Source organism: Pseudorca crassidens, chromosome 4, assembly GCF_039906515.1.
Source record: "Pseudorca crassidens isolate mPseCra1 chromosome 4, mPseCra1.hap1, whole genome shotgun sequence".
NCBI classification, from domain to species: Eukaryota; Metazoa; Chordata; class Mammalia; order Artiodactyla; family Delphinidae; genus Pseudorca; species Pseudorca crassidens.
This window is the reverse complement of record NC_090299.1, coordinates 119679615-119705180: the sequence shown is the minus strand read 5'-3', so window position 1 is coordinate 119705180 and position 25566 is coordinate 119679615. Positions and strand designations below refer to the sequence as shown.

The 25566-nt window shown below is 38.8% G+C and overlaps 1 protein-coding gene across 2 annotated transcripts; it reads right to left on the bottom strand.

Moving 5' to 3' along the window:
• Positions 1-2446: 2446 nt before the first annotated feature.
• On the bottom strand, positions 2447-25190 carry MSMO1 (methylsterol monooxygenase 1). Of its 2 annotated transcripts, XM_067736571.1 has the most exons (6): positions 25043-25190; positions 19248-19533; positions 13580-13728; positions 12512-12638; positions 10719-10873; positions 2447-3396 (listed from the first exon to the last, which is right to left on the bottom strand). In XM_067736571.1, exons 2-6 carry the CDS (start codon positions 19500-19502, stop codon positions 3201-3203), a joined length of 882 nt encoding a protein of 293 aa, XP_067592672.1. In that variant the 5' UTR covers positions 19503-19533; positions 25043-25190; the 3' UTR covers positions 2447-3200. The 2 variants fall into 2 exon arrangements, with proteins under 2 accessions (XP_067592672.1, XP_067592673.1); XM_067736572.1 differs by lacking the exon at positions 19248-19533 and having other exon boundaries at positions 25043-25167.
• Positions 25191-25566: the final 376 nt, after the last annotated feature.

Below are 25566 nucleotides of genomic sequence, written 5' to 3'. Positions count from 1 at the left end.
CACATGGAGCGTCTTACTAATCCTCACAAACTCCCTATGAAATGTTATCATCCTCATTTCACGGATGAGGAAATCAGTGTAGAGTAGCAGGAGGGGGAAGGGCTTTCTAGGAAGTGGACCAGTTACCTGGAGCCAAGGGGCAAGGCCTGCTGTCCCAGCAGCTGCAGCTCAGTTCCCTGTCCTGCCTGGTGATGGGTTCAGTCTCCTGTGAGCAGGTCTCCTGGGAAGGTACCTTGGGCTCCGAGCCTCCGAGTATGCAGTGAGCCTCCACCCATCCTGACTTTTGCTTATTTTCTCAATAGTTTGAAGGTAGTATTTCATATAGTGGGTTCTACCCTCTCACATCCTTCCTTTCAATGTTCGAAACACAACAGTACTCCTAAGTGTGTCGTAAAGACATTTTACCATGGTCCTCTGGTGATTTTATGGAAGAATGTCAACATTTGACAGCCACCATTTGACGAAGGGCACGTCACTCTTCTGAACATTAGCTGAAAGATTCTGATCTTTTCGAAGAATGGATTAGAAGCTAAATCCTCAGAGACAAACATACAGCCCTCTGTGCACTCATGCATGAAGATCTTGAACAGCATCTTTCTCCAGCTAGGGGAATTTAATAGCCCTAGGCTTTATGAGAGAGTTTATGAATCGGAAGTTGGGATGAGAATTTAAGTATTGCAGACCCAAGCTTTTCCAAAGGTCTACATGTCTTTAGCTAGATTATATAGAAAAAAATAAAATTCTAGTTAATTATGACTTTGTAGATACTAACTCTAAGCATATCCTATCCATTTTAATTACAATATTAACTTTAAGCTTTCAAATTACATTAGCAAAATCCAAAATAGATAATCCAAGAAACAAAGAATCTCTTGTTTTCTAGAATAGACTCAGATCTATGTATTGTTTTTGTACTCTAGTCTTCGTATTTATTTCTGTCTCACCGTCAAGTGCTAAAAGACAGAACGCTTAATTCAGGTAACTTTAAGTCTGGCCAGTGAATCATATCAAAATCCATTTGTACTAAAGTGCTTGTGAATGAGTCTTACTACTTTCTGGATGGCTACTGGCTTAGAACTTTCTTTCTTTTCAAGTGTCTTCTTAAAGACTGTGCATAAGAATGAGGGGGTATTTGGGAAGTATCCCCTGAGATTTTCGCAGATGCAAGTCTGCAGTGCATGAATGGTCAATGTAGTGGCCACAACCATGGCTTCTGAAGTCAAGTCTGGTCCCGTGGGTCTGAGGTAACTTCACCTCTCAGACAATTCCCACAAATATAAATGGAAAAAAATGGCATCTACGTCAGATCGATAAGTGAGACCATGCACAATTCAGGGTGTACTGTCAGTGCTCAGTAAAACGTAACTAAGTATGAAAGAAAATTAGAATGTACCAAGTTGTTTAAAAATGTTTAGCACCATTTTTAACAGTAGGTGTCGCTCTCTCCCTAAGTGCTGGAAGGCGTTGCCTTCTGTTAGTTCAGACACCTGTGTGTTCCATAAGTATTAGGGAATGAAAGCAGATGATAAAAGAATTCCCTTATATACCTTACAACTAAACAGCACAGTTTTAGGTACAGCCCGCAACTTGCTGTTTGAGATTTAAGAGATTGATTAAATAGACACACACACACACACACACACACACACACACACACACACACACACACAGCAGTAAGGGTTGAAAAGGAGAATGAAAAAGGCCATAGAACCAGGTACTAGTTAGAAAACATGGTCTAGCAAGAGTCTCAGCTGTAACTTTCTCAACTCTTATTTGAACCTCTTTACTGTATAAGTGTTAAAAAAAAAAAAAAAAGAGGGCTTCCCTGGTGGCGCAGTGGTTGAGAGTCCGCCTGCCGATGCAGGGGACACGGGTTTGTGCCCCGGTCCGGGAGGATCCCACATGCCGCAGAGCGGCTGGGCCCGTGGGCCATGGCCGCTGGGCCTGCGCGTCCAGAGCCTGTGTTCCGCAACGGGAGAGGCCACAACAGTGAGAGGCCCACGTACAGCAAAAAAAAAAAAACAAAAACAAAACAAACAAAAAAAAAAAAGAAAAAAGAAACTTACCAGAAGATGGCTCCATATTTTTTAAAAATTATAATTTGGTACTACCGTATACAAAGTTAGAATTATCACCTCTTGCTTTAAATCAGACTCTAGATACTTGAAATTAAACCAGCCCTAATAAGTTTAGCTCCATTCTTCTTTACATTTTTTAAGTGGAGAAAAGACCTGCTTCGATATCCTCCATTTTATTAGGTCAATAGAATTTCCCACAATAGGTAGCCTGATAAATACATGTTGAGACTGCCAAAAGTTTAGCAAATGAAGCACTTAAAAAGATAAAAACTATTCCTTTTATGACAAAATTTAATAATTTAGTGATTTCTATACATTTCCTGATAAGAATAAAAGGTGACAAATGATGTTCAAAATTGGAAACCAAATAATCAAACAAAATCACATTTATTTCAATAGCTCCAAGTGCAAATACAGCAAGTCAGTACACAAAGTTTCAAGATACAGCTTTAAGTATAATGAAAACTTGATATACAAAAAAGAAAGGGTAAATAGCAGAAATAAAGCTCAATGTTTAAAAAATTCAAGTAACCTGAAAACCTTTAGACTAAAATAGTCTTTCAGAAATGCCTTAATTTATAGATAAGAGTAGTACATTACAGTCAAAAAGGACTTCTCAGAAAGAGAATCACCCCAAACTGGTCAGCTCCAGATACGAGCAGAAATTCCCGGTGCTGGCTATTTCAGAGTTAGCACTCACTCACACTATACAGATTGGTGTGGTTCAACCCATGGCATCTGATCTTTAAGCAAATTCCAAAATAGTATTTAAAGTTCAGTACTACTAAGAGTTCTTGAAATGGTCACTATATATTTAAAAGGTTTGAAGACCAATTTCAGCTTCAGGCCTATGGTACAACTTGGGAAAAAGACATACATTAATATTCCTTCCATTACTTAAATCCTTTTTGTAAAGTTAGCAACATGGCCTTTAAAGGTTCCTCAGGGAAACTGTACTTAAACATATAAAAGTCCCCACTAGGAAGATAATTAAAAGTTGTTAATGTTCTTTTTATCACTTAGCAACCAAGACACATGTTTATTTCCACTCCCCAGAAGCAATGTTAGCTACTAGCGTCAATTCAGGAAATGTGTATCTGCAGGAAGGTTTATGTGAGATGCTTATTCAGTCTTTTTCTCAACCTTCTTCGTTTTCTCAATGTAGGCAATAAATTGAGAGTCTGTTCCAAAAAGTCTATCCCACCATGTAAATGTCGAAGCATAGTTTCCAATGAAGTTCATGTGGTGGAAATCGTGATGCCGAGAACCAGCATAGAAAGGAATGAGATTTAAAGGGTTGAGAGGAATGTCATAACCACTGAAATAAAAATGATAAGGAGTATTAAGAAAGTAAATACACCTTAATCAACATTTTCATTGATAGTAATATGCTTGTTAACTATTCAAATAACATTCCACTTTACCTAAGTCACTTATTTCTGACATGTTTACAAAAGACAAAAACTCACAGCAAATGGTGCATATTCTAGAAACCACTTTAAGAAATTTAAAAACACCTTCAACAATTAATAGACATTAATATTACACATCAGGGGATGAAAGAGGGGTTATAGTAATGAATCTTTAGACATAGATTTTCATGACTTTTTTTTTTTCTGTTTTAGAGGACTTTCTCACCATAGTTTGTAACACCCATAATACTACATATTTTTTTTAGTTAAAGTTATATAAAATTAGTACCAAGCATTACAAAGGTTAAACCTGAGGATTACTGTTTTGCAACTTCTTTTAGAGTACCCACCTTTATTTCTAACTACAAGTCTAAAATCTGATATCTACAATTATACCAGTCTGAATCACCCCAATCCTTCCCGTCCTTAAGGAGTATGAAGGGGGAAGGAAGGAGAAAAGAGCGATGGAAGGAAAGACTGAAGGAAACACCATCTACCACTTTTCTGCCTAAGACTAGAAGCATTAATTTTGCTACTTTAGTGACTCAGAAACAATTCCTAGAATTTCATATTCTGCTTTCACAGATGAAAATTCCCAAATAAAAATGCAATAAATATATAATCATTTTTAAATGATGAAAAATTAGGATATTAGGAATTTGAAAAGGCATTTAATAGAAATAATTTACCAAAAAATGCCTTCCAATCAACAGAAAGGAAGCATGTGAAATATGAACATATCACAAGCAGTTTTCATCAGTGCTGGGCAGTGGAGTACACAAATGTTTTATTCGGTGAATCCATTCGGTGGATGTTTCAATATTTTTTTCAAGTAAGAGTTAGGTTTAGGTTCATTACAGAAGGAGAAAGTAATTGCTGCTCCTGAATTACAGTATTTAACCAAATTTTTAAGAAAACAACAAGAATATTTTCATTTGAACAATGTTTCAGGAAGACTCTGCAAGGCATGAAATCCAAAACGCAAGAGGGAGGAGATATGGGAACATACGTATATGTATAACTGATTCACTTTGTTATAAAGCAGAAACTAGCACACCATTGTAAAGCAATTATACTCCAATAAAGATGTAAAAAAAAAAAAACTGACAGATTTTACTACATAAAAATTTAAAACTTCACAACTGCAAAAGAACCATCAAGAGTTAAAATTCAAATGACAGATGGAGAGAAAATATTTACAACATAGGTAACAAACAAAGCTTACACATGAACCAATAGGTTATAAAACGTATAGCCTTAACAGAAAAACTGGCAAATGATATAAAATGGTAATTCAAAGAAAAAATTACTGTTGGTCAACAAGCACAAAGACAGGTTGAGCAGAAAGACATGCTCTCACTCCCTCTTGTGAGAGCACTGGAATCACAACTAACTGCTGAACAATCATCGACAGGAAGACACTGGAACTCACCAAACAAGATACCCCACATCCAAAGACAAAGGAGAAGCTGTAATGAGATGGTAGGAGGGGCACAATCACAATAAAATCAAAACCCATAACCGCTGGATGGGTGACTCACAAACCAGAGAACACTTATACCACAGAAGTCCAGCCACTGGAGTGAAGGTTCTGAGCCCCACATCAGGCTTCCCAACCTGGGGGTCCAGCAATGGGAGGAGGAAGTCCCAGATTCAGACTTTGAAGGCTAGCAAGATTTGACTGTGGGACTTCGATTGGACTGTGGGAAACAGAGACTCGACTCGTGGAAGACACACACAAAGTAGTGTGTGCATCAGGACCCAGGGGAAGGAGCACTGACCCCATAGGAGACTGAACTAGATGTACCTGCTAGTGTTAGAGGGTCTCCTGCAGAGGCGGAGGGTGGCTGTGGCTCACTGTGGGGACAATGACATTGGCAGCAGAAGTTCTGGGAAGCACTCCTTGGTGTGAGCCCTCCCAGAGTCTGCCATTAGCCCCACCAAAGAGCCTCTAGGCTCCAGTGCTGCCTCAGGCCAAACAACCAACAGGCAGGGAACTCGGCCCCACCCTTCAACGGACAAATGGATTAAAGTTTTAGTGAGCTCTGCCCACAGAGCAACACCCACCTCTACCCACCACCAGTCGCTCCCATCAGGAAGCTTGCACAAGCCTCTTAGACAGCCTCATCCACCAGAGGGCAGACAGCAGAAGCAAGAAGAACTACAATCCTGCAGCCTGTGGGATGAAAACCACATTCACAGAAAGACAGACAAAATGAAAAGGCAGAGGACTATGTACCAGATGAAGGGAACAAGATAAAACCCCAGAAAAACAAATAAATGAAGTGGAGATAGGCAACCTTCCAGAAAAAGAATTAAGAATAATGATAGTGAAGATGATCCAGGACCTCGGAAAAAGAATGGAGGCAAAGATCAAGAAGAGACAAGAAATGTTTAACAAAGACCTAGAAGAATAAAAGAACAAACAAACAGAGATGAATAATACAATAACTGAAATGAAAAATACACTAGAAGGAATAAACAGCAGAATAACTGAGGCAGAAGAATGGATAAGTGATCTGGAAGGTAGAATGGTGGAATTCACTGCCACGAAACAGAATAAAGACCAGAAAGAAATGAAGACAGCCTAAGAGACCTCTGGGACAACCTTAAATGCACCAACATTTGAATTATAGGGGTCCCAGAAGGAGAAGAGAGAAAGGACCCAAGAAGATATCTGAAGAGATTACAGTCGAAAACTTCCCTAACATGGGAAAGGAAAGAGCCACCCAAGTCCAGGAAGCGCAGAGAGCCCCAGGCAGGATAAACCCAAGGAGAAACATGCCAAGACACATAGTAATCAAATTGACAAAAATTAAAGACAAAGAAAAATTATTAAAAGCAAGAAGGGGGCTTCCCTGGTGGCGCAGTGGTTGAGAGTCCGCCTGCCGATGCAGGGGACATGGGTTCGTGACCCAGTCCGGGAAGATCCCACATGCCGTGGAGTGGCTGGGCCCGTGAGCCATGGCCGCTGAGCCTGTGCGTCCGGAGCCTGTGCTCCACAACGGGAGAGGCCACAGCAGTGAGAGGCCCGTGTACCGAAAAAAAAAAAAAAGGCAACAAGGGAGGGCTTCCCTGGTGGCGCAGTGGTTGATTATCTGCCTGCTAATGCAGGGGGCATGGGTTCGAGCCCTGGTCTGGGAAGATCCCACATGCTGCGGAGCAACTAGGCCCATGAGCCACAACTACTGAGCCTGCGCGCCACAAGAGAGGCCACGACAGTGAGAGGCCCGTGCACTGCGATGAAGAGTGGCCCCCGCTTGCCATAACTAGAGAAAGCCCTCGCACCGAAACATAGACCCAACACAGCCAAAAATAAAAATAAATTAATTAAAAGAAGACTCAACATTAAAAAAAAAAAAAAAAAGCAACAAGGGAAAAACGACAAATAACATACAAGGTCACCCCATAAGGTTAACAGCTGATTTCTCTGCAGAAACTCTACAAGCCAGAAGGGAGTGGCATGATATAGTTAAAATGATGAAGGGGAAGAACCTACATCCAAGGTTACTCTACCTGGCAAGGATCTCGTTCAGATTCAACAGAGAAATCAAAAGCTTTACAGATAAGCAAAAGCTAAGAGAATTCAGCACCACCAAACCAGCTCTACAGGAAACACTAAAGGAACTTCTCTAAGTGGGAAACACAAGAGAAGAAAAGGACCTACAAAAACAATGCCCAAACAATTAAGAAAATGGTAATAGGAACATAAATATCAAGAATTACCTTAAATGTGAATGGATTAAAAGCTCCAACCAAAAGACACAGGCTCCCTGAATGGATACAAAAACAAAACCCGTATATATGCTGTCTACAAGACATCCACTTCAGACCTAGGGACACATACAGACTGAAAGTGAGGGGACAGAAAAAGATATTCCATGCAAATGGAAATCATAAGAAAGCTGGAGTAGCAATACTCATATCAGATAAAGTAGACTTTAAAATAAAGAATGTTATGAGAGACAAGGAAGGACACTACACAATATCAAGGGATCAATCCAAGAAGAAGATATAACAATTATAAATATATAAGCATCCCACATAGAAGCACCTCAATACATAAGGCAAATACTAACAGCTATAATAGAGGAAATCGACAGTAACGCAATAATAGTGGGGGACTTTAACACCTCATTTACACCAATGGACAGATCAAAGGATAAAATCCTTTTATCCTGGGCTAAAAGGATTTAGCCCAGGGATGCAAGGATTCTTCAATATACACAAATCAATCAATGTGATACACCATATTAACAAATTGAAGAATAAATACCATATGATCATCTCAAGAGATGCAGAAAAAGCTTTTGACAAAATTCAACACCCATTTATGATAAAAACTCTCAAAGTGGGCACAGAGGGAACCTACCTCAACATAATAAAGGCCATATATGACAAACCCACAGCAAACACCATTCTCAATGGTGAAAAACTGAAAGCATTTCCTCTAAGATCAGGAACAACACAAGGATGTCCACTCTCACCACTATTATTCAACATAACTTTGGAAGTCCTAGCTATGGCAATCAGAGAAGAAAAAGAAATAAAAGGAATACAAATTGCAAAATAGAAGTAAAACTGTCACTGTTTGCAGATGACATGATACTATACACAGATAATCCTAAAGATGCCACCAGAAAACTACTAGAGCTAACAAATGAATTTGGTAAAGTCCCAGGATACAAAATTAATGCACAGAAATCTTACATTCCTATACACTAACAATGAAAGATCAGAAAGAGAAATTAAGGAAACAATCTCCCATTCACCATTGCACCAAAAAGGATAAAATACCTAGGAATAAACCTACCTAAGGAGGTAAAAGACCTGTACTCAGACAACTATAAGACACTGATGAAAGAAATCAATGATGACACAAACAGATGGAGAGATACACCATGTTCTTGGATTGGAAGAATCAATATTGTTAAAATGACTATACTACTCAAAGCAATCTACAGATTCAAAGCAATCCCTATCAAATTACCAATGGCATTTTTTAAGGAAGTAGAACAAAAAATCTTAAAATTTGTATGGAGACACAAAAGACCCCAAATAGCCAAAGCAGTCTTGAGGGAAATAAACGGAGCTGGAGGAATCAGACTCCCTGACTTCAGTCCATACTACAAAGCTACAGTAATCAAGACAGTATGGTACTGGCACAAAAACAGAGATATAGGTTAATGGAACAGGATAGAAAGCCCAGAGATAAACCCACACACCTATGTTCAACTAATCTATGACAAAGGAGGCAAGGATATACAATGGAGAAAAGACAGTCTCTTCAGTAAGTGGTGCTGGGAAAACTGGACAGCTACATGTAAAAGAATGAAATTAGAACACTCCCCAACAACAATACACAAAAATAAACTCAATATGGATTAAAGACCTAATGTTAAGACAGGACACTATAAAACTCTTAGAGGAAAACATAGGAAGAACACTCTTTGACATAAATCACAGCACAATCTTCTTTGATCCACCTCCTAGAGTAATGGAAAATTTAAAAAAATAAACAAATGGGGCCTAATGAAACTTAAAAGCTTTTGCACAGCCAAGGAAACTATAAACAAGATGAAAAGACAACCCTCAGAATGGGAGAAAATATTTGCAAACAAATCAACAGACAAAGGATTAATCTCCAAAATATATAAACAGCTCATGCAGCTCACTATTAAAAAAACAAACAACCCAATCCAAAAATGGGCAGAAGACCTAAATAGACATTTCTCCAAAGAAGACATACAGATGGCCAAGAAGCACATGAAAAGCTGCTCAACATCATTAATTATTAGAGAAATGCAAATCAAAACTACAATGAGGTATCACCTCACACCAGTTAGAATGGGCATCATCAGAAAATCTACAAACAACAAATGCTGGAGAGGGTGTGGAAAAAAGGTAACCCTCTTGCACTGTTGGTGGGAATGTAAACTGATATAGCCACTAAGGAGAACAGTATGGAGGTTCCGTAAGAAACTAAAAATAGAATTACCATATGACCCAGCAATCCCACTACTGGGCATATACCCAGAGAAAACCATAATCCAAAAAGACACATGCACCCCAATGTTCAGTGCAGCACTGTTTACAATAGCCAGGTCATGGAAACAACCTAAATGTTCATCGACAGAGGAATGGATAAAGAAGATGTGGTACATATATACAATGAAATATTACTCAGCCATAAAAAGGAATGAAATTGGATCCTTTGCAGATACGTGGATGGACTTAGAGACTGTCATAGAGTGAAGTAAGTCAGAAAGAGAAAAACAAACATCGTATATTAACGCATGTATGTGGAATCTAGAAAAATGGTACAGATGAACCAGGTTTGCAAGGCAGAAATAGAGACACAGATGTAGAGAACAAACGTAGACGCTAAGCCGGCGGGGTGAGGTGGTGGTGGTGGGATGAATCGGGAGACTGGGAATAAAAAAGAAAAAACCCAGAACAAAGACAGCCATGCAGCCTCACCAGCCCCTGGGGAATGCAGTGCATAACCCTGAAGGCTCTCTGCCCTCCTACTGACCAAGATTAACAAGACTGTAATGTTCAGTTTGCAAAGGGTGTTGGGTGCAGGGAAAGCATTCTTACAGGTTCCTGCTGGGCGTGTAGAGAGGGGCCCTTTTGGAGGGCAGTTCTGCAGCACTTATCAGAATTTTATTTCATTTTCTCAAATGATACATGAATATACTCTCACCATAAAAATGAGAACAGCCATAGATAGGAATGTAAAAAAACCCAAAAATTATTATTTGAACTTTTATCCAATTATGTTCTCCTGTTTATTAAAAATAGTAACATTAACAAGGTTAACTTCTCCTATTACTCTACTTAGGAAAAAAGATAACCTATGACAATGATTACGGTGCATGAAATGGGTGAAGGTGGTCAAAAGGTATGAACTTCCAGTTATAAGATGAATAAGTCTTGGACATGTAATGTACAGCATGGAGGCTGAAATCAACAATCCTGTGAATCTGAAAGTTGCTAAGAGAGTAGATCTTAAGAGTTCTCGAATTTGTAACTCTGTGTAGAGATGAACAGTGTGGTGAGCATTTTGCAATATATACATATATCAAACCATTATGTTGCACACCTAAAACACAATGTTACATGTCAGTTACATTTCAATTAAAAAAAAAGAGAAATAAAGATAATCTATGACCATGAAAAAAGGATATTTTATGATACTTTTACCTGAATAGAAACCATAGCTTACCTATGGACATCAACAGTTTCTATCAAGCGAATGGTTACCCAGGCCCAAAGAAGAATAACATGATCACATAAAAGCATGATTCCAATGAAAAATCCAGTTCCAAGAATTAAGGTTTCCAGAGGATGTGCATATTCAGCTTCCATTCCAAATGGAGCCTAAAATAAGTAAGAATTCAGTGATGGTTAATTTTATGTGTCAACTTATCTAGGCCACGGTGCCCAGCTGCTTGGTCAAACACCAGTCTAGATGCTGGTGTGAAGGTCTTTTTTAGATGTGATTAACAGTTAAGTCAGTAGACCATGAGTAAAGAAGAGGACCCTCCATAACCCAGGTGAGCTTCATCCAATCAGATGAAGGCCTTAAAAGCAAAGACTGATGCTTCCCAAGAAAGATGGAATTCTCAAGACTACAATACAGAAACCCTGCCTGGTTTCCAGCCTGCTGCCCTAAGGAATTGAGATCCAGGCCTGCAACATCAACTCTCACCTGCGTTTCCAACCTGTGAGCTGCCCTACAGATTTGATTCACCAGCCCCCACAAGTGCATGAACCAGTTCCTTAAAATAAATCTGTGTGTGTGTGTATGTGTGTGTGTATGTCTCCTATTGATTTTGTTTCTTTGGAGAACCCTAATATATATATTCTAATTTATTTATGTATATCGTTTTATAAAATTATATCTCTTCTATATGTTATGATAGTACAGTCATCCCTAGGTATCCCAGGGGGATTGGTTCCAGGACCCCCATGGATACCAAACTCCAAGGATGCTCAAGTCCCTTATATAAAATGGAGCAGTATTTGCATATAACCTATGAACATCCTCCCATATACTTTAAATCATCTATAGATTATTTGTAATATCTAATACAATGTAAATGCTGTGTAATTGTTGTAAATACAATTTAAACGTTATGTAAATAGTTGTCCACTCGAGGCAAATTCAAGTTTTGCCTTTCGGAACTTTCTGGAATTTTTTTCCCAAATATTTTCAATCCTCGGTTGGTTGAATTCATGAATTCAGAACCCATGGATACTGAGGATCAACTATATATCTAGCCATACATATATAAACATTAACAGTAATTCTCAATAAAATTTTTTTTTGTTCTTACCAAACATTAAAAGGTCTAGGGATGTCCTTAAAACAATCTATTTTAATAGCTGTCTTTGATGGTGTGAGATAAAGGCATTAAACAATTGACTTGAATTCTAATTTTGGTTTATGCACCTGAATTTGTTCTGCCAAGAAAGGGATGTTTGGTTTATCATATCATGTAATTAGGATCAATGCAGAACATACCAAAATAACAAATTCAACAAAGCTAACATCAAAGCAGTTCTGATAAAAATCACTGTTTTGTGGGAAGGAGTTAGCAATTATGTGGAAATGTGTTAAAACTAACTTGGAAATTGTTTTAGGAATTTAACGATTCAAGGTTTGTTGTTTTGGGTTCCCACTTAAATGACCTTAACAGCACTAGAGGCCTCTATCAAACTGCCAGGGACCCAACTGTGTGAGGATAGTGCTCTGGACCCAAAGACAAAAATGAACAATTTCACGTAACATTTTTCTTTCAGGTCTCAATTTACCATGAAATTAAGATATTAAAGAAAATCTGTAGAACTCCCTTTGTGTTTAGGTGTGTGTGTATTATATTCTTAACAATCATGCCAAAGGAAAAAGAAATAAAAACATCACTGACAATTTTTTTTAAAGTCCAGGAGACTTTTTTTTAAATGACATTTTTGCCTCTAATAGAAAAAAATGGATTAAATATAGTTCTAACATACCTGAAACTCATGATGAATTTTATGAATATGCTTATATATTCTTTTGTGGTGTAAGAGCCTATGCAGGAAATAGTGCCAGGTATCCTCAATCACTGCACAGCCAAGGCATCTTGCCAAAAGCATGTACCTTTAAGATGAAAATACTGTAATGAGGATTAAATAACTTTTACTTAAACAATCTAGACTTTTACCTGGGATCACTGCTGGAGACACTGCATAAAAGCAAGTACCAGCTTGACCTAACTGGTTTTATTGATCAACAAATTCTCAAAACAATACATATAGATGCAAGCTACCTATATGATACCACCTGAAGAAGGGTTAAAGAAGCTGACCACCATACCAATTCTAATTCGCTTAAAAAAAAGTCACAGGTATAAAGTCAGAGTTAAGAAACAAAACTCAAAATTTCTAGGAAAAGAGTAACATTGATAAAGGACTTGAATTAAGATTAATAAGAGTAAAATCATCGTTTTTTTCCTGACAAAGAGAAGCATATAAGTGCAATGGGCAAAATATATTTTATATACATATGAACACATACACAGAAATTCTTTTATATGTTGAATATACAGTAATAGGAAAAGCACATATCTATATACTGTACATCTGTATTCAGGTTAAGTCAGAACAGACAGTTGAATACAAATAGTATTTGAACACAAATATTTATGCTCAGATAATATATGTTTCTGTCTGTATGGACATAATTTTTATAAACTTCACAAACTATTCTCTCATTTTTTCTTTCATTTTAGACTTAAAATGCAATATATTTTTTCTTGGCATAAGCGTGTGTATCCGTACACAATCATATAATGGATGCTATGGAAACTTCTGATGCAAGAAACTCACCTTCCAATAAAAATATTACACTAAAATATAGAAACATATAAAAATGGGGACATTTTAAGTTTCTGTTATGGTTTACTTTTCTACATTTTATTTATTTCCAAAGTTTAGAAGAAACAAACACTGACCCAATGAAGAAAGAAAATAACATTAAGGATATTTTAATTGAATGATAAACCATGACTGAGTATAAAAAGCAAATCTTCATCTACATACCATCTTGGCATTGTTTCCCAATCATAAGGAATATTGAAATACTCTGTAAAATAATAGGTTCCACAAATCAAAGGAAGCTGGATACAAAAGTGATTAAAGAGAAGTACTTTAAAACATTTCCATTGATTTTCCCACGTTTCTGGTTTATCCTATGGAGAAAAAAATCAAAATATTTAGTATTAGCCCCTGCTATCAGGAGTTTCACCTGAAAACTAGAAGTAAATTCCTAGCTTTTTCTCTAACGTTTATATGGGGACTTAAGTTTATGTTATTTAATTAATCCTATGTTATGTGAATTCTATATTATAATTGCTGTGTTACAGTAACTAAGGTCCAGGAACCACAACACACACACACACACACACACACACGCACTTCTAAAACCTTGACAACTATCGATATTATCACTACTTTAAATAGGTGAAGAGATTGTCAATAGACAAACCCAGGCATAATGGTCCCAATGATCTCTACAAACCAAAGGAGCACTACAGAACGAATAACTCTTGTCTTTGCTGCTCACAGATCATTTACTTCTTTTATCAGGAATGCCAGAGGAAGAAATGTGTTACGCTAAGATCACAGTTGGGTTCTCCCAATTGCTGAGGCAGCTGCACACATAGCATTGGAAGCCTTATTACACAGGTACATCAACACTGCCAGCCATTCAGCGGTTTTCATTCCCAGAAATAAGTGCATTTTTGTTCTTATACATTGACAGAATTAGAAACTCTCTGAGCTGGAAGAACTTAGAAAACAAATGTGTCCAGTGGTTCCCAAAGAACGGAGAGCTACTGCCCACAGATGAAGTTCACAGATTAAAGTCAAAATGAGGAAGTGAGATTACTGTAGTGAAACGTTCACAAAACCTCATCAGGATTATCGACTTGCTTAACAAGCCATATATAAAAGTATAAAATTTATTCAATTTAAAGGGGTGTAATTAGTTAAAAAGTGCTTTTGGTTTTACAAAAAGATGGTGATAATAAATAGTTACTGCTTTGTTTTAAATGTCCTTACCTAAAAATTCAGAAACTTACCAATGCAAGTGTTTTAACTGAACCGTAATATCCCAAGGATGAAACCACTGACCTCAGCAGAGGCCCAGAGGTCAACCTCCCTGCCCAGGATCACACACGCAGTTATTAGTGGAACTTGGACTAACTAAAGTCTAGGGTTGCAGTGTTGTTCTTGAAATTCTTTGGGAGAGTTACCTTCCCTGACAAAAAAGAAACAGCATTCAACTGGTAATCAGTCTGGAGAGCTGGCTCTAACCTCTGGGGCTCTGTGAAGCTCACATCTCAGTCTGCTCAACAATAAAATGAGGAAATTAGGCGAGATAATTTATAATTGTCTATTTCTACTCTGAGCATGATCTGACCCCGCTCCTCCAAACTTCCAGTCTGTGATTGGGGACAAAATAAACGGAAGATTCTGGCTTGGGCCGGCAAAGGCACTCTTTTTCCCCTAGAACTATGTTTAACTGACTTGTGATATCCTGGCTAGACTCTAATACTGATGTAGCTGCAGAAATTAACACAAAAATGAATCAACTGTAACTAAAAAATCACATGTTTTACTGTTTACCAGGCCCACAGACTTCAGACAGAATGTTTTTAGTGTATAAATCCTTGAGGAAAATCCCTAGAGAATTATCAAGACGTAAGACTTAAAAAAATCCTGCAAGGTCTACTTCATTATTCTCTCATTCCTGTGAATATTCTCCCCAGTAGCAAGCATGTGCATTAGCTGTCTATTCTGTTTCAAAGCAGAGTTTTCAGTGTTAGCTCCACCAGCAACTTTTTCCTTGTACCCTCACTGTTTCAGGGTATCTGCCTTTAAAATGTGTAAACCTGTGTACACTGATTTTTTGGCTTGTTTTTAAACCCCCTTATATTGTGAAAACTTGTACTGATTATCTTCACAACTAATTTTAGTATCAAAAAATCTCAAAGCAGGGACCTTAATGGTTGTGAAAGTCAAGGAAGACATGCTAAGTACAGACTTGAAGGCTTTCGATCTCTGTTTATCAGTAACTAGTTGTAAACTAGATTACTTCGTCCTTTCTTTTGCCACATTTTATTCTAAAGTCTTCATAAAACCTTGAATGAAACAGGCCTTTCTCTCTCTGAAAAAATTACCACCTCTGACCAGTGAGTCAACTGTAGAGGGCAGAAGACAGACAGGGATACTTTGGCCTGGACAGCCATACAACAAATCAGCCCCATAAATAAACCAATGGGTGACCCGTGGCAGCCAGAATTCCAAACATGCATGAGAACTTAGACATCCAAACTCAATTCTGCCTTTCAAAGTAGGCCTTTTTATAAGAAGTATTCTGGAAATGTTGTGCCCTTTATTTACGGTAACAGGATACTCTCCTTTAGGCCACAGCCCTTTTAATTCCTTCTCCCTTTACCCTTTGTTCTTCCCTCCTTTGGCTTGGAGTCCACAGGCAGCTGACCCTCTGCACTATCCCCAGAGAGAATCAATGTTAGTACTTGCTTAAAGTGAGACTCACTGGGAGAGGCTACAAAGAGAAGAGACTGGTCGGAGAGGATGTGTGCACTGACTGCCACCTGCCATGGACTCAATGAGTACAAACCAGTCTCCTTAGGTGAACACTCCCAAGATGCCTGCTTTCCACCAAGACTGTGTGCCCTTGAGTTTGAGTTTGGCATGACTTGTTGAAAAAGTTAACAGTAAGCATTAGAAACTATCGTGGGTTTACCAAGTGTCAACAAATCATTTCTTTTTCTAACAGGGTGGTGCAGATTCCTTCCTGGGAACTGTGTCAAACTCATTAGTCTACACATTACTAGAGTTCACTATTTTCCCTATGTTTAAAACTGAGAAGAGGCACTGCGTATATCTCAACACTTTGTCATGCATAGCAAGCTCTCAAGAAACATTTAGTACACTGAAGTGAATACCTAGAAGCTAGGAACATCATCATTTTGGGGGGGATGACATGAATGCTGCAGAATTACCATGATATATTTAGGGTAAAAACAAAACCTTAACAGTCTTGATCAAAGTCTCAGCATATTAACATACATTTAAGAGTTGAGATATCAAGGGCTGGAGTGAAGTGCAAAATAATACTCATGAATTCCCATAACCTTCCCTTGCAGCTAATTTTAAAATTAAAATTTATGTATGATAAAACCTCTCCATAAAGTGGGTACAGAAGGAACATATCTCAACATAATACAGGCCACAGATGATAAGCCCACAGCTAACAACATACTCAATGGTGAAAAGCTGAAAACATTTCCTCTAAGATAGGAACAAGACAAGGATGACCACTTTTGCCACTTTATTCAACATAGTATTGGAAGTCCTAGCCACAGCAATCAGACAAGAAAAAGAAAGAAAAGGAATCCAAATTGGAAAGGACGAAGTAAAACTGCTACTGTTTGCAGATGACATGATACTACACTATACACAGAAAATTCTAAAGATGCCACCAGAAAACCACTGGAGCTCATCAATGAATTTGGTAAAGTTGCTGGATACAAAATTAATACAAAGAACAGAAAACTGTGAGACACGGATCAAAGACACTGAAAACGACATAAATAGATGTAAAGATATACTGTGTTCACGGACTGGAAGAATCAATATTGTTAAAATGACCACACTACCCAAGGCAATCTACAGATTCAATGCAATCCCTATCAAAACACCAGTGGCATTTTTCACAGAACTAGGACAAATAATTTTAAAATTTGTATGTAACCACCATAAACCTCCTAGAAGAAAACATAGGCAGAATACTCTGACATAAATCGTAACAATATTTGTTTGGATCTGCCTCCTAAAGCAAAGGAAACAAAAGCAAAAATAAACAAATGGGACCTCATTAAACTTAAAAGCTTTTCTGGACAGCAAAGGAAACCTTTGACAAAACAGACAATCTGCTGAATGGGAGAAAATATTTGCACATGATATGACTGATTAGGGGTTAATATCCAAAATATACAAACAGCTCATACAATTCAACATCAAAAAAAAAACTGATTAAAAAATGGGCATAAGAACTGAACAGACATTTTTCCAAAGAAGACATACAGATGGCCAAAAGGCACATGAAAAGATGCTCAACACCACTAATCATCAAGGAAATGTAAATCAAAACCACAATGAGGGCTTCCCTGGTGGCGCAGTGGTTGAGAGTCTGCCTGCCGATGCAGGGGACACGGGTTCGTGCCCCAGTCCGGGAAGATCCCACATGCCGTGGAGCGGCTGGGCCCGTGAGCCATGGCTGCTGAGCCTGCGTGTCCGGAGCCTGTGCTCCGCAACGGGAGAGGCCACAACAGTGAGAGGCCTGTGTACCGCAAAAAAACAAAACAAACAAACAAAAAAACCCACAATGAGATTTCACCTCACACCTGTCAGAATGGCTATAATCAAAAAGACTACAAATAACAAATGCTGGCGAGGTTGTGAAGAAAAGGGAAACTTAGTACACAGTTGGTGAAATCTAAATTGGTACAGCCACTGTGGAAAACAGTATGGAGGTTCCTCAAAAAACTAAAAATAGAACTACCATATGATCCAGCAATTCCACTCCTGGGTATATATCTGAAAAAAATAAAAACACTAATCTGAAAACACCCACAACGTTCATAGCACCATTCTTTACAATGGCCAAGATATGGAAGCAACCTAAGTGTCCATTAACAGATGAATGGATGAAGAAGATGTGGCATATATACACAATGGAATACTACTCGGCCATAAAAAAGAATGAAATTTTGCCATATGCAACAACATGGATGGACCTGGAAGGTATTATGCAAAGTGAAATAAGTCAGAGAAAGACAAATATGTATGTTATCACTTACATGTGGGGAAAAAACCCCAAAATAAATGAACAAATATAACAGAACAGACTCACAGATATAGAGAACAAATTAGTGGTTACCAGCAGGGAGAGGAAAGGGGGAAGGAGTGAGAGGTAGGGGATTAAGAAATACAAGCTACTATGTATACAATAGATAAGTAACAAGGATATATTGTATAGCATAGAGAATATAGTCAATATTTTATAATAACTTTAAATGGAGTATAATGTATAAAAATTTTGAATCACAATGTTGTACATCTGAAACTAATATACTGTATATCAACTATATCTCAGTAAAAAAAATTTTTTTAATTAAAACTTATAAACCCAAATTAGATAAACATCACATCTACTTAAGGTACAATTTAACAAATTATTCTTGAAACCTTAACAATAAATGCTCTAGGGTTGTGCTGTCCAATATGGTAGCAACTAGAAATGTGGCTATTGAACATTTTAAATACAGCTAGTCTTAACTGAGATGGGCTGAAATTAGTGTAAAATATACACTGGATTTCAAAGACTTATTATAAGAATAAGAATATAACATATCCCATTAAAACTTTTAAATTTTGATTACTTACTGAAATGCAACAGTTGAGATTTATTGGATTAAATAAAATATACTGCTAACATTATTTTCCCTATTTCTTTTTACTTTTTAATGTATTCTACTAGAAAATTACACATGTGGCTTCATTGTATGTCTATTGGACAGCGCTGATCTAGTCTATTTTGAGTTATAAAGTTATATTTACCTTAAAAATATTCAACAAGACTAATGACAATACTCCACTGCAAGTCCATCATACTCACCTTTTGAATTTTGTACTTTTTCATGTAAGGTATAAATTGAAACAAGAATCCAGGTAAACAGAACAAGAAATAAAGGATCTCATGAACTATGAGTGATCCCCATGTTGCAATCTGGAACTTTGTATAATTATTCAACATATAGTTCCAAGCATTTTTAAATGGTTCCTGCAGAGGATTCTCAGGTAAAAGTGAATCTACATATTCCACAGCCAAGGATGCTGAACTAAAGATGCTGATACTTTCATTTGTTGCCATTTTTCAAATCTCTGCAGACAGCCTTATAATTCTGCAAAAATAAGTAAATAAATAAATATATAAATAAGCAAGCTAAACAATGAAATTCTAAGAAAACAGTTTTTAAAATGCTTCTGATTAATTTTTAAATTACTATAGGAGTGCCAATCGCTCAGGTCCTAAACATGATTAAAAACCCCAGTCTACAGGATGTCATCATCACCTCCATTTGTGGTGTATGATTTCAAAGTCACCTGTTAACTTTCAAGAGCAGGATCTAAAGAACAATAGTGGATAAGAAATTTCAAGCCATCTTTAGAGACTTTTCAGTGTGGTCTCCAGGAAAAACTTGTAATTTCAATGAGCAATAGTTGGGTCACTTAAAACTAAAAGAATCTATAAAGAAAAAGTCTGCCAAACATGACTTCATAAAAATTAAATACTTATAATGGTGAATAAAAAGACAATCATAAATAAAGTCAAAGATCAAATGACAAACTGGGAAAAATATTTCCAAAAATTATGACAAAGGGCTACAATGGGTGCTTTAGAAAAAGCCTAAAAACCCAACAGAAAAATGACAAAGACCATTCACGGAAGGTTCACAGAAAAATAAATACAAATGCTTACTAAGCAAATAAGCAGTTCAATTTGACTCAAATAGGAAATGCATCCTAAAACAAAATCTTTAAGTTTCATAATGCCCAGTACCCAGTAACAATTTGAGGAAATAGGCACCATTGTACATTGTTGATGGGAGGATTAGTCTATAAAATTCACAGTATTTATTACAACTTAAAATGAATATACCTTTTGACCCAGCAATTTTCTCACTCAAGTGTACCAAGATGAGCACACTAAGACTGAAAGAAGCATTGCAAAAATAGCAAAATAATAATAGCAAAAAGAAAGAGAAAAAGGTAAAACAAAATGTTAAGTCCATCAACAAGAAATGAATTAAATAAATTCTATCAGGTCCTTCCAAAGACACACAGCCACATAAAAGGAGGAAGAGCTACACGTTCTACATAGAAAGATGTCTAAGATACAGTGTTGTGAAACAGCAAGTTGCAGAATGTATAGCAAGAACCCCACTTATATTTTTGTGAAAAGGTTATATACTTTATGCAGTTTCGTGCATATGTACATATGACAGACACACACACAAACATAGAAAATGTACAGAAAATGCATATGTATACACGGTTGGGGGGATTATGAAGAGGAGAAAGATTTTACTTTCCATTTTATACCTTCTTACAATTTTAATTTTTTTCATGAGCATGTTTTACTTATTTAATAAATAAGCTTAATAGGTCACCAAATCAAAAAACAGAAAAACTTATGAAGAATGTCACTTTCCTAAAAATGTTTACTGATGTCCCTAATTTATGAATTATGATGGGCCACTCTAAAAACAAATATATTAAGCCTCGGACACTCTTAATAGTATTTAATGCCCCCTTCCCCCATAGACCTCTTATCATAGAGGATCCTGGGAAGCTTAGCCAGCTTCCTCAGGACTCTGAATTCACTTTGCATTCCTATTCCTCTGTCCTACTCATTCTCAAGTGACTTACAGCATGGGGACTATTGTGCCACAGCCTGTGCTCACTCACCCTCTCCTCTAAGACTGTCTGGTCTTGTGTTCTTATCCTACCTCATCAAGAACTTGTCCATCACTTACTCTTTCTCATCTTTCCCTCTTCACTGAGTTCATCCCATCAAGTTTAAAAACATACTCAAGGACTTCCCTGGTGGCGCAGTGGTTGAGAGTCCGCCTGCCGATGCAGGGGACACGGGTTCGCGCCCTGGTCCGGGAGGATCCCACATGCAGCAGAGCAGCTGGGCCCGTGAGCCATGGCCGCTGAGCCTGCGTGTCCGGAGCCTGTGCTCCGCAATGGGAGAGGCCACAACAGTGAGAGGCCCGCGTACCACAAAAAAAACCCCCAAAATACCCAACATACTCAAGTCCTCCTTTCTTGAGAAAAGTTTTCCTAACCTCCATCACCTCTCCCCCAAGCCACTGTTCCCTTTCTCTTTTTCTTTGGACCAACCAACTTCTGTCTCAAGGGAGAGATCAACATACAGCCTCTGACTGGTTAATTCTCACACACACAACTCACTCAACTACAGCTGACCCTTCAATAACACAGGTTTGAACTGTGCAGGTCCCCTTAGACTCAGATTTTTTTAAATAAATATATTGGAAAAATTTGGGGAGACTTGCAACAATTTGAAAAAATTCACAGATAAACCACATAGCCTAGAAATATCAAAAAAATTAAGAAAAAGGTATGTCATGAATGCATAAAATATATGTAAATACTATTCTTACACAGGCATAAAGTGAGTGATATTTAATATAAAATTAATGTGTTACTGCAAACCAGCCTATTATCAGTGAAGTGTTTTTTTAAAAAAGTAACAATGTTTCCAATACTGTATTATGGATATGACTAATACTATGCTATAAAACTTTATAATGATTCATTTATTAGTGTATAGGCTGAGCTACTGTAAAGCAATAGTATCGACTACATGAGGTGACCACAAAGCAATCATATTGCTGCTTCTTCATTATCAATGCATGAATCCTGATACATGTGAATAAATATGAATTTCTTTTTCACATTATCTTTTCATTTTTGATGTCTGGTGTTAGTAATATTCATAACATCCACAGTGTTTTGTATCATATAAGACAATGTTGATATAGGTACTGACAGACCATTCATCTTGTAAAAAGACATAAACTTACGGTATCAATAAATACAGCACAGTACTGTAAATGTATTTTCTCTTCCTAATTTTTTAACGTTTTCTTTTCTCAGCTGTTTATGTTATCGGTAAGGCTTCGGTCAACAGTAGGCTATCAGTAGTTCAGTTCTGGAGGAGCCAAAAGTTATGTGTGGATTTTCAACAGCCCAGGGGTTTGGCGCCCCAATCCCCGAGTTGTTCAAGGGCCCACTGTGCTTGCAATCTAGGTCCCCATCCACACCAAAATGTCTTCAATATTCTAAATTACAAAATAAAAGTTGTTCCAATCCTCATTTTTCATGAGGTCGTTACCAAATCTAATGATGCTAAACCAACACCAGTTACTAGCTGTGTGACCTTGAGCAAGTTAAGTCACTTCTCTAAGCCTCAGTTTTATTATCTGCAGAATGTAAAGAATAACAATAGTAACTAGATGATGGGAATCTTTTCATGATATACATGTATATCAAATCACCACAACATACACTTGAAATATCTTACAGTTTTGTCAACTGTACCTCAAAAAAGCTGAAAAAATAGGGAATATAAATATAGTTCTTCTCATGAGTCCAAGAAATAATGCACGTGAAGTACTTAACATAGGACCTGACACATGGTAGCTACAAGAAGCTAACAATTATTAAGGACTTTCTATAGGCCACTAACTTCTAAGAGTGTTACATGCTTTCTCTATATTAAAGACTTTAATCCTTACCACACCTTCAAGGTAGGCACTTTTATTATCCCCATTTTACAAATGAAAAACTGAGGTTTAGAAAGATTAAGTAACTTCCCCAAATTACAAGAAAGCTACGTGGGGGAGCCTGTGCTCACATTCATTGTGCTATACTGTGATCCGAAATAATAAAGCACATAAATATTATAGTAAGAGAGGAATAATTCCCACAGTTTACCCAAGCCCCTTGAAAGAGCATTCCACATAGGCTGGAATATTTCACATATATGTGAAAATGATTTTCACATTTCCCATCCATTCTCTAGCAATTACAATCTGTTTCCTATTCTAATCAATGCACTGAATTTACTCTAAGTAAAATCACTAAGTCTCCAAGCTTCCAGATCCAACAAACATGTTTTTGAGTTTATTTTATCTGGCCAGTCTGGAAGATTTGATACTTCTCACTTTGAAATGCCCGCCTTTCTTGGGATTCATATGTATTCACTCTGATTTAATGGGTGGTACTATGTGTAGTCACTGTGCTCCCTGCTGCCCTCACCCCTGACTTCAAAACATAAAATCTAGTGAGGAATACAAAGAAGTAACCAAATTGTCACAGAATCTGTGACAAGAACAATAAAGGGTTGGAAATATAGAACAGAGAGGCCCAGGGAAAGAGGCATCCTAGAGAAAGAGGCATCTAAACTCAAGCCTGGAGCATGGAGGGGAGGTGACTAGATTAAAAGAGAGTAAAGTCGGGTGCGATGGGGTTGGGGGGGATAGTTTTGAATAGAGGAAACATCAGTTCCAAAGACTCAACCAGGAGATGAGAAAGGATACAGCACTTTCTGATTTAGTTAAGTCTGTGGTACAGCTTTTGAGAAAGGAAGGCTCAAGAATTGAGGCTGAATAGTTTCCCAGAGATGCTTTCTTTACTCCTTCCAACTATTCTAGATTATCTGGAGTGAGCTAATCTGCTCCTGTTGCGAGAATATGCTGATATCCACAATCTCTCTCTCTCTCTCTCTCTAGGCCTCTCTCCTAAACCCCAGGTTCTGATTATCCAAAAATCTACTGGTCATCTCCAATTTAGACAGTTCAGAGGCACGTCACCGTCAACATGTCCAACGTGTTCCGCCACTGCCTCTTGCAACCCTACCCACACACTCCCTACCTCCTGTACCGCGCAGTGAACTGGTGCCACCACCTACTTAGCCGTCTGGGACAGAATGTTCCAGACCTCTATCTCTGCTGCCCGGGTTAAGTCTTCACACACTTACCCTATTTAGAGATAACTGCTTTAATTAACATTCAGGAGTTTACTCTCCAGACTCAAGGGAGGGAAATGGACACACTGTTGACAACTGAAGCAAAAAATAGGAATTAAAGAGGAAAGGGGAAGGGAAATAAAGAGTGGATTTTCTTTTCCTTTTTTCACCCTTGCACAACTGGATTGACCGGAGGCCTGCTACAGGCTCAGACAAAAGAAATGTAGTCATTTGTGGATTCCCTTAGTAACCTTCAAGTTTAGCTGTCGGAGTGCTGTCAGCAGTGCCTGCCCTTCGCCGTGCCCAGATCGCGCCTCCAAGCGTGCCTTTCTTAAACCCTCCCTCCAGAACACGATGCCAGCATCCATCTAAACAGCAGACAGGCTTCACCACCCCTTCTCCAGACCCTTAGAGTTCCAGCGAGCGCCTCCCCACTGATAAAGACATAGGCCTCTGCTCTCCTCCTCTCTCACCTTCTCGCCCCCACCCTCGGTATTCCTACAAGAAGGCCTCTGACCGTCCTCCGCTTGGGCCTCTCTGCCCACGAAACAGCGTCCCTTGCCGGTACGTCCTCTGCCCAACTCCCATTCATCCTTCAGTACCCTCCTCGGACGCTCTTCCCAACCGCACGCCCCGCCGCGCACACAAACTGATCTTGCCCCCCTCCTTTTGTACAACTCTGGTACACTGGCACCCTGGGCTGTGACCACTGTCCCGGACGGCTGAGGGCCGTGCCCGGTTCCGACATTGACTGAGGGATTTCACCCTTTTCCACCCGTACCCGCCGCCACGCCCTCCATCCCGGCGTCCATCCGCGGCCAGCGGCCGTACCCTCTTCCACCCCGGCCACTCACCTGCGCTCCGCTGTACCTGCTGCCGTCTCCTCCCGAGCTTCGCTAGGCTCAGCCGCTCAGGCGGTTCCTCCCGCCGTTATTGGCTTGCGAGGGCCCCCGCCCCGCCTTCCAGGTGCTGTGGTTGGTCTGCGCAGCTGCCGGCATCGTGTGACTCGCGCGAATGGAGCACTGGTGCCGCGGCCATTGGCTGAGCGGATGGAGTGAGGATCGTGAGAGCTGGGCGTCAGACCAGTAGCGGCGCCGCGGAGCCTGGGGGCGGGAGCGCACAGCCAGGTAGGTGGGGCGGAGGTGAGACAGTGAGGGGTCGCGTATCAACCTCGGACCCGCTCCCAGGCGCTTGAGCGGTCGAGGGGGCAGCGATTCTGCGGGCTGTGAAGTGTTTTCGCCGCGCTGGGTTCACAGGTCGCAGCTTTCGCTGGTGCACCCCGAGTTTAGACCACCTCTTTCTCTTCCCCAGCGCCACTTGATAACTCCCACGTTTACGTTTACGTTTACGTTTACGTGGGAGATGGGGATCTTCAAAT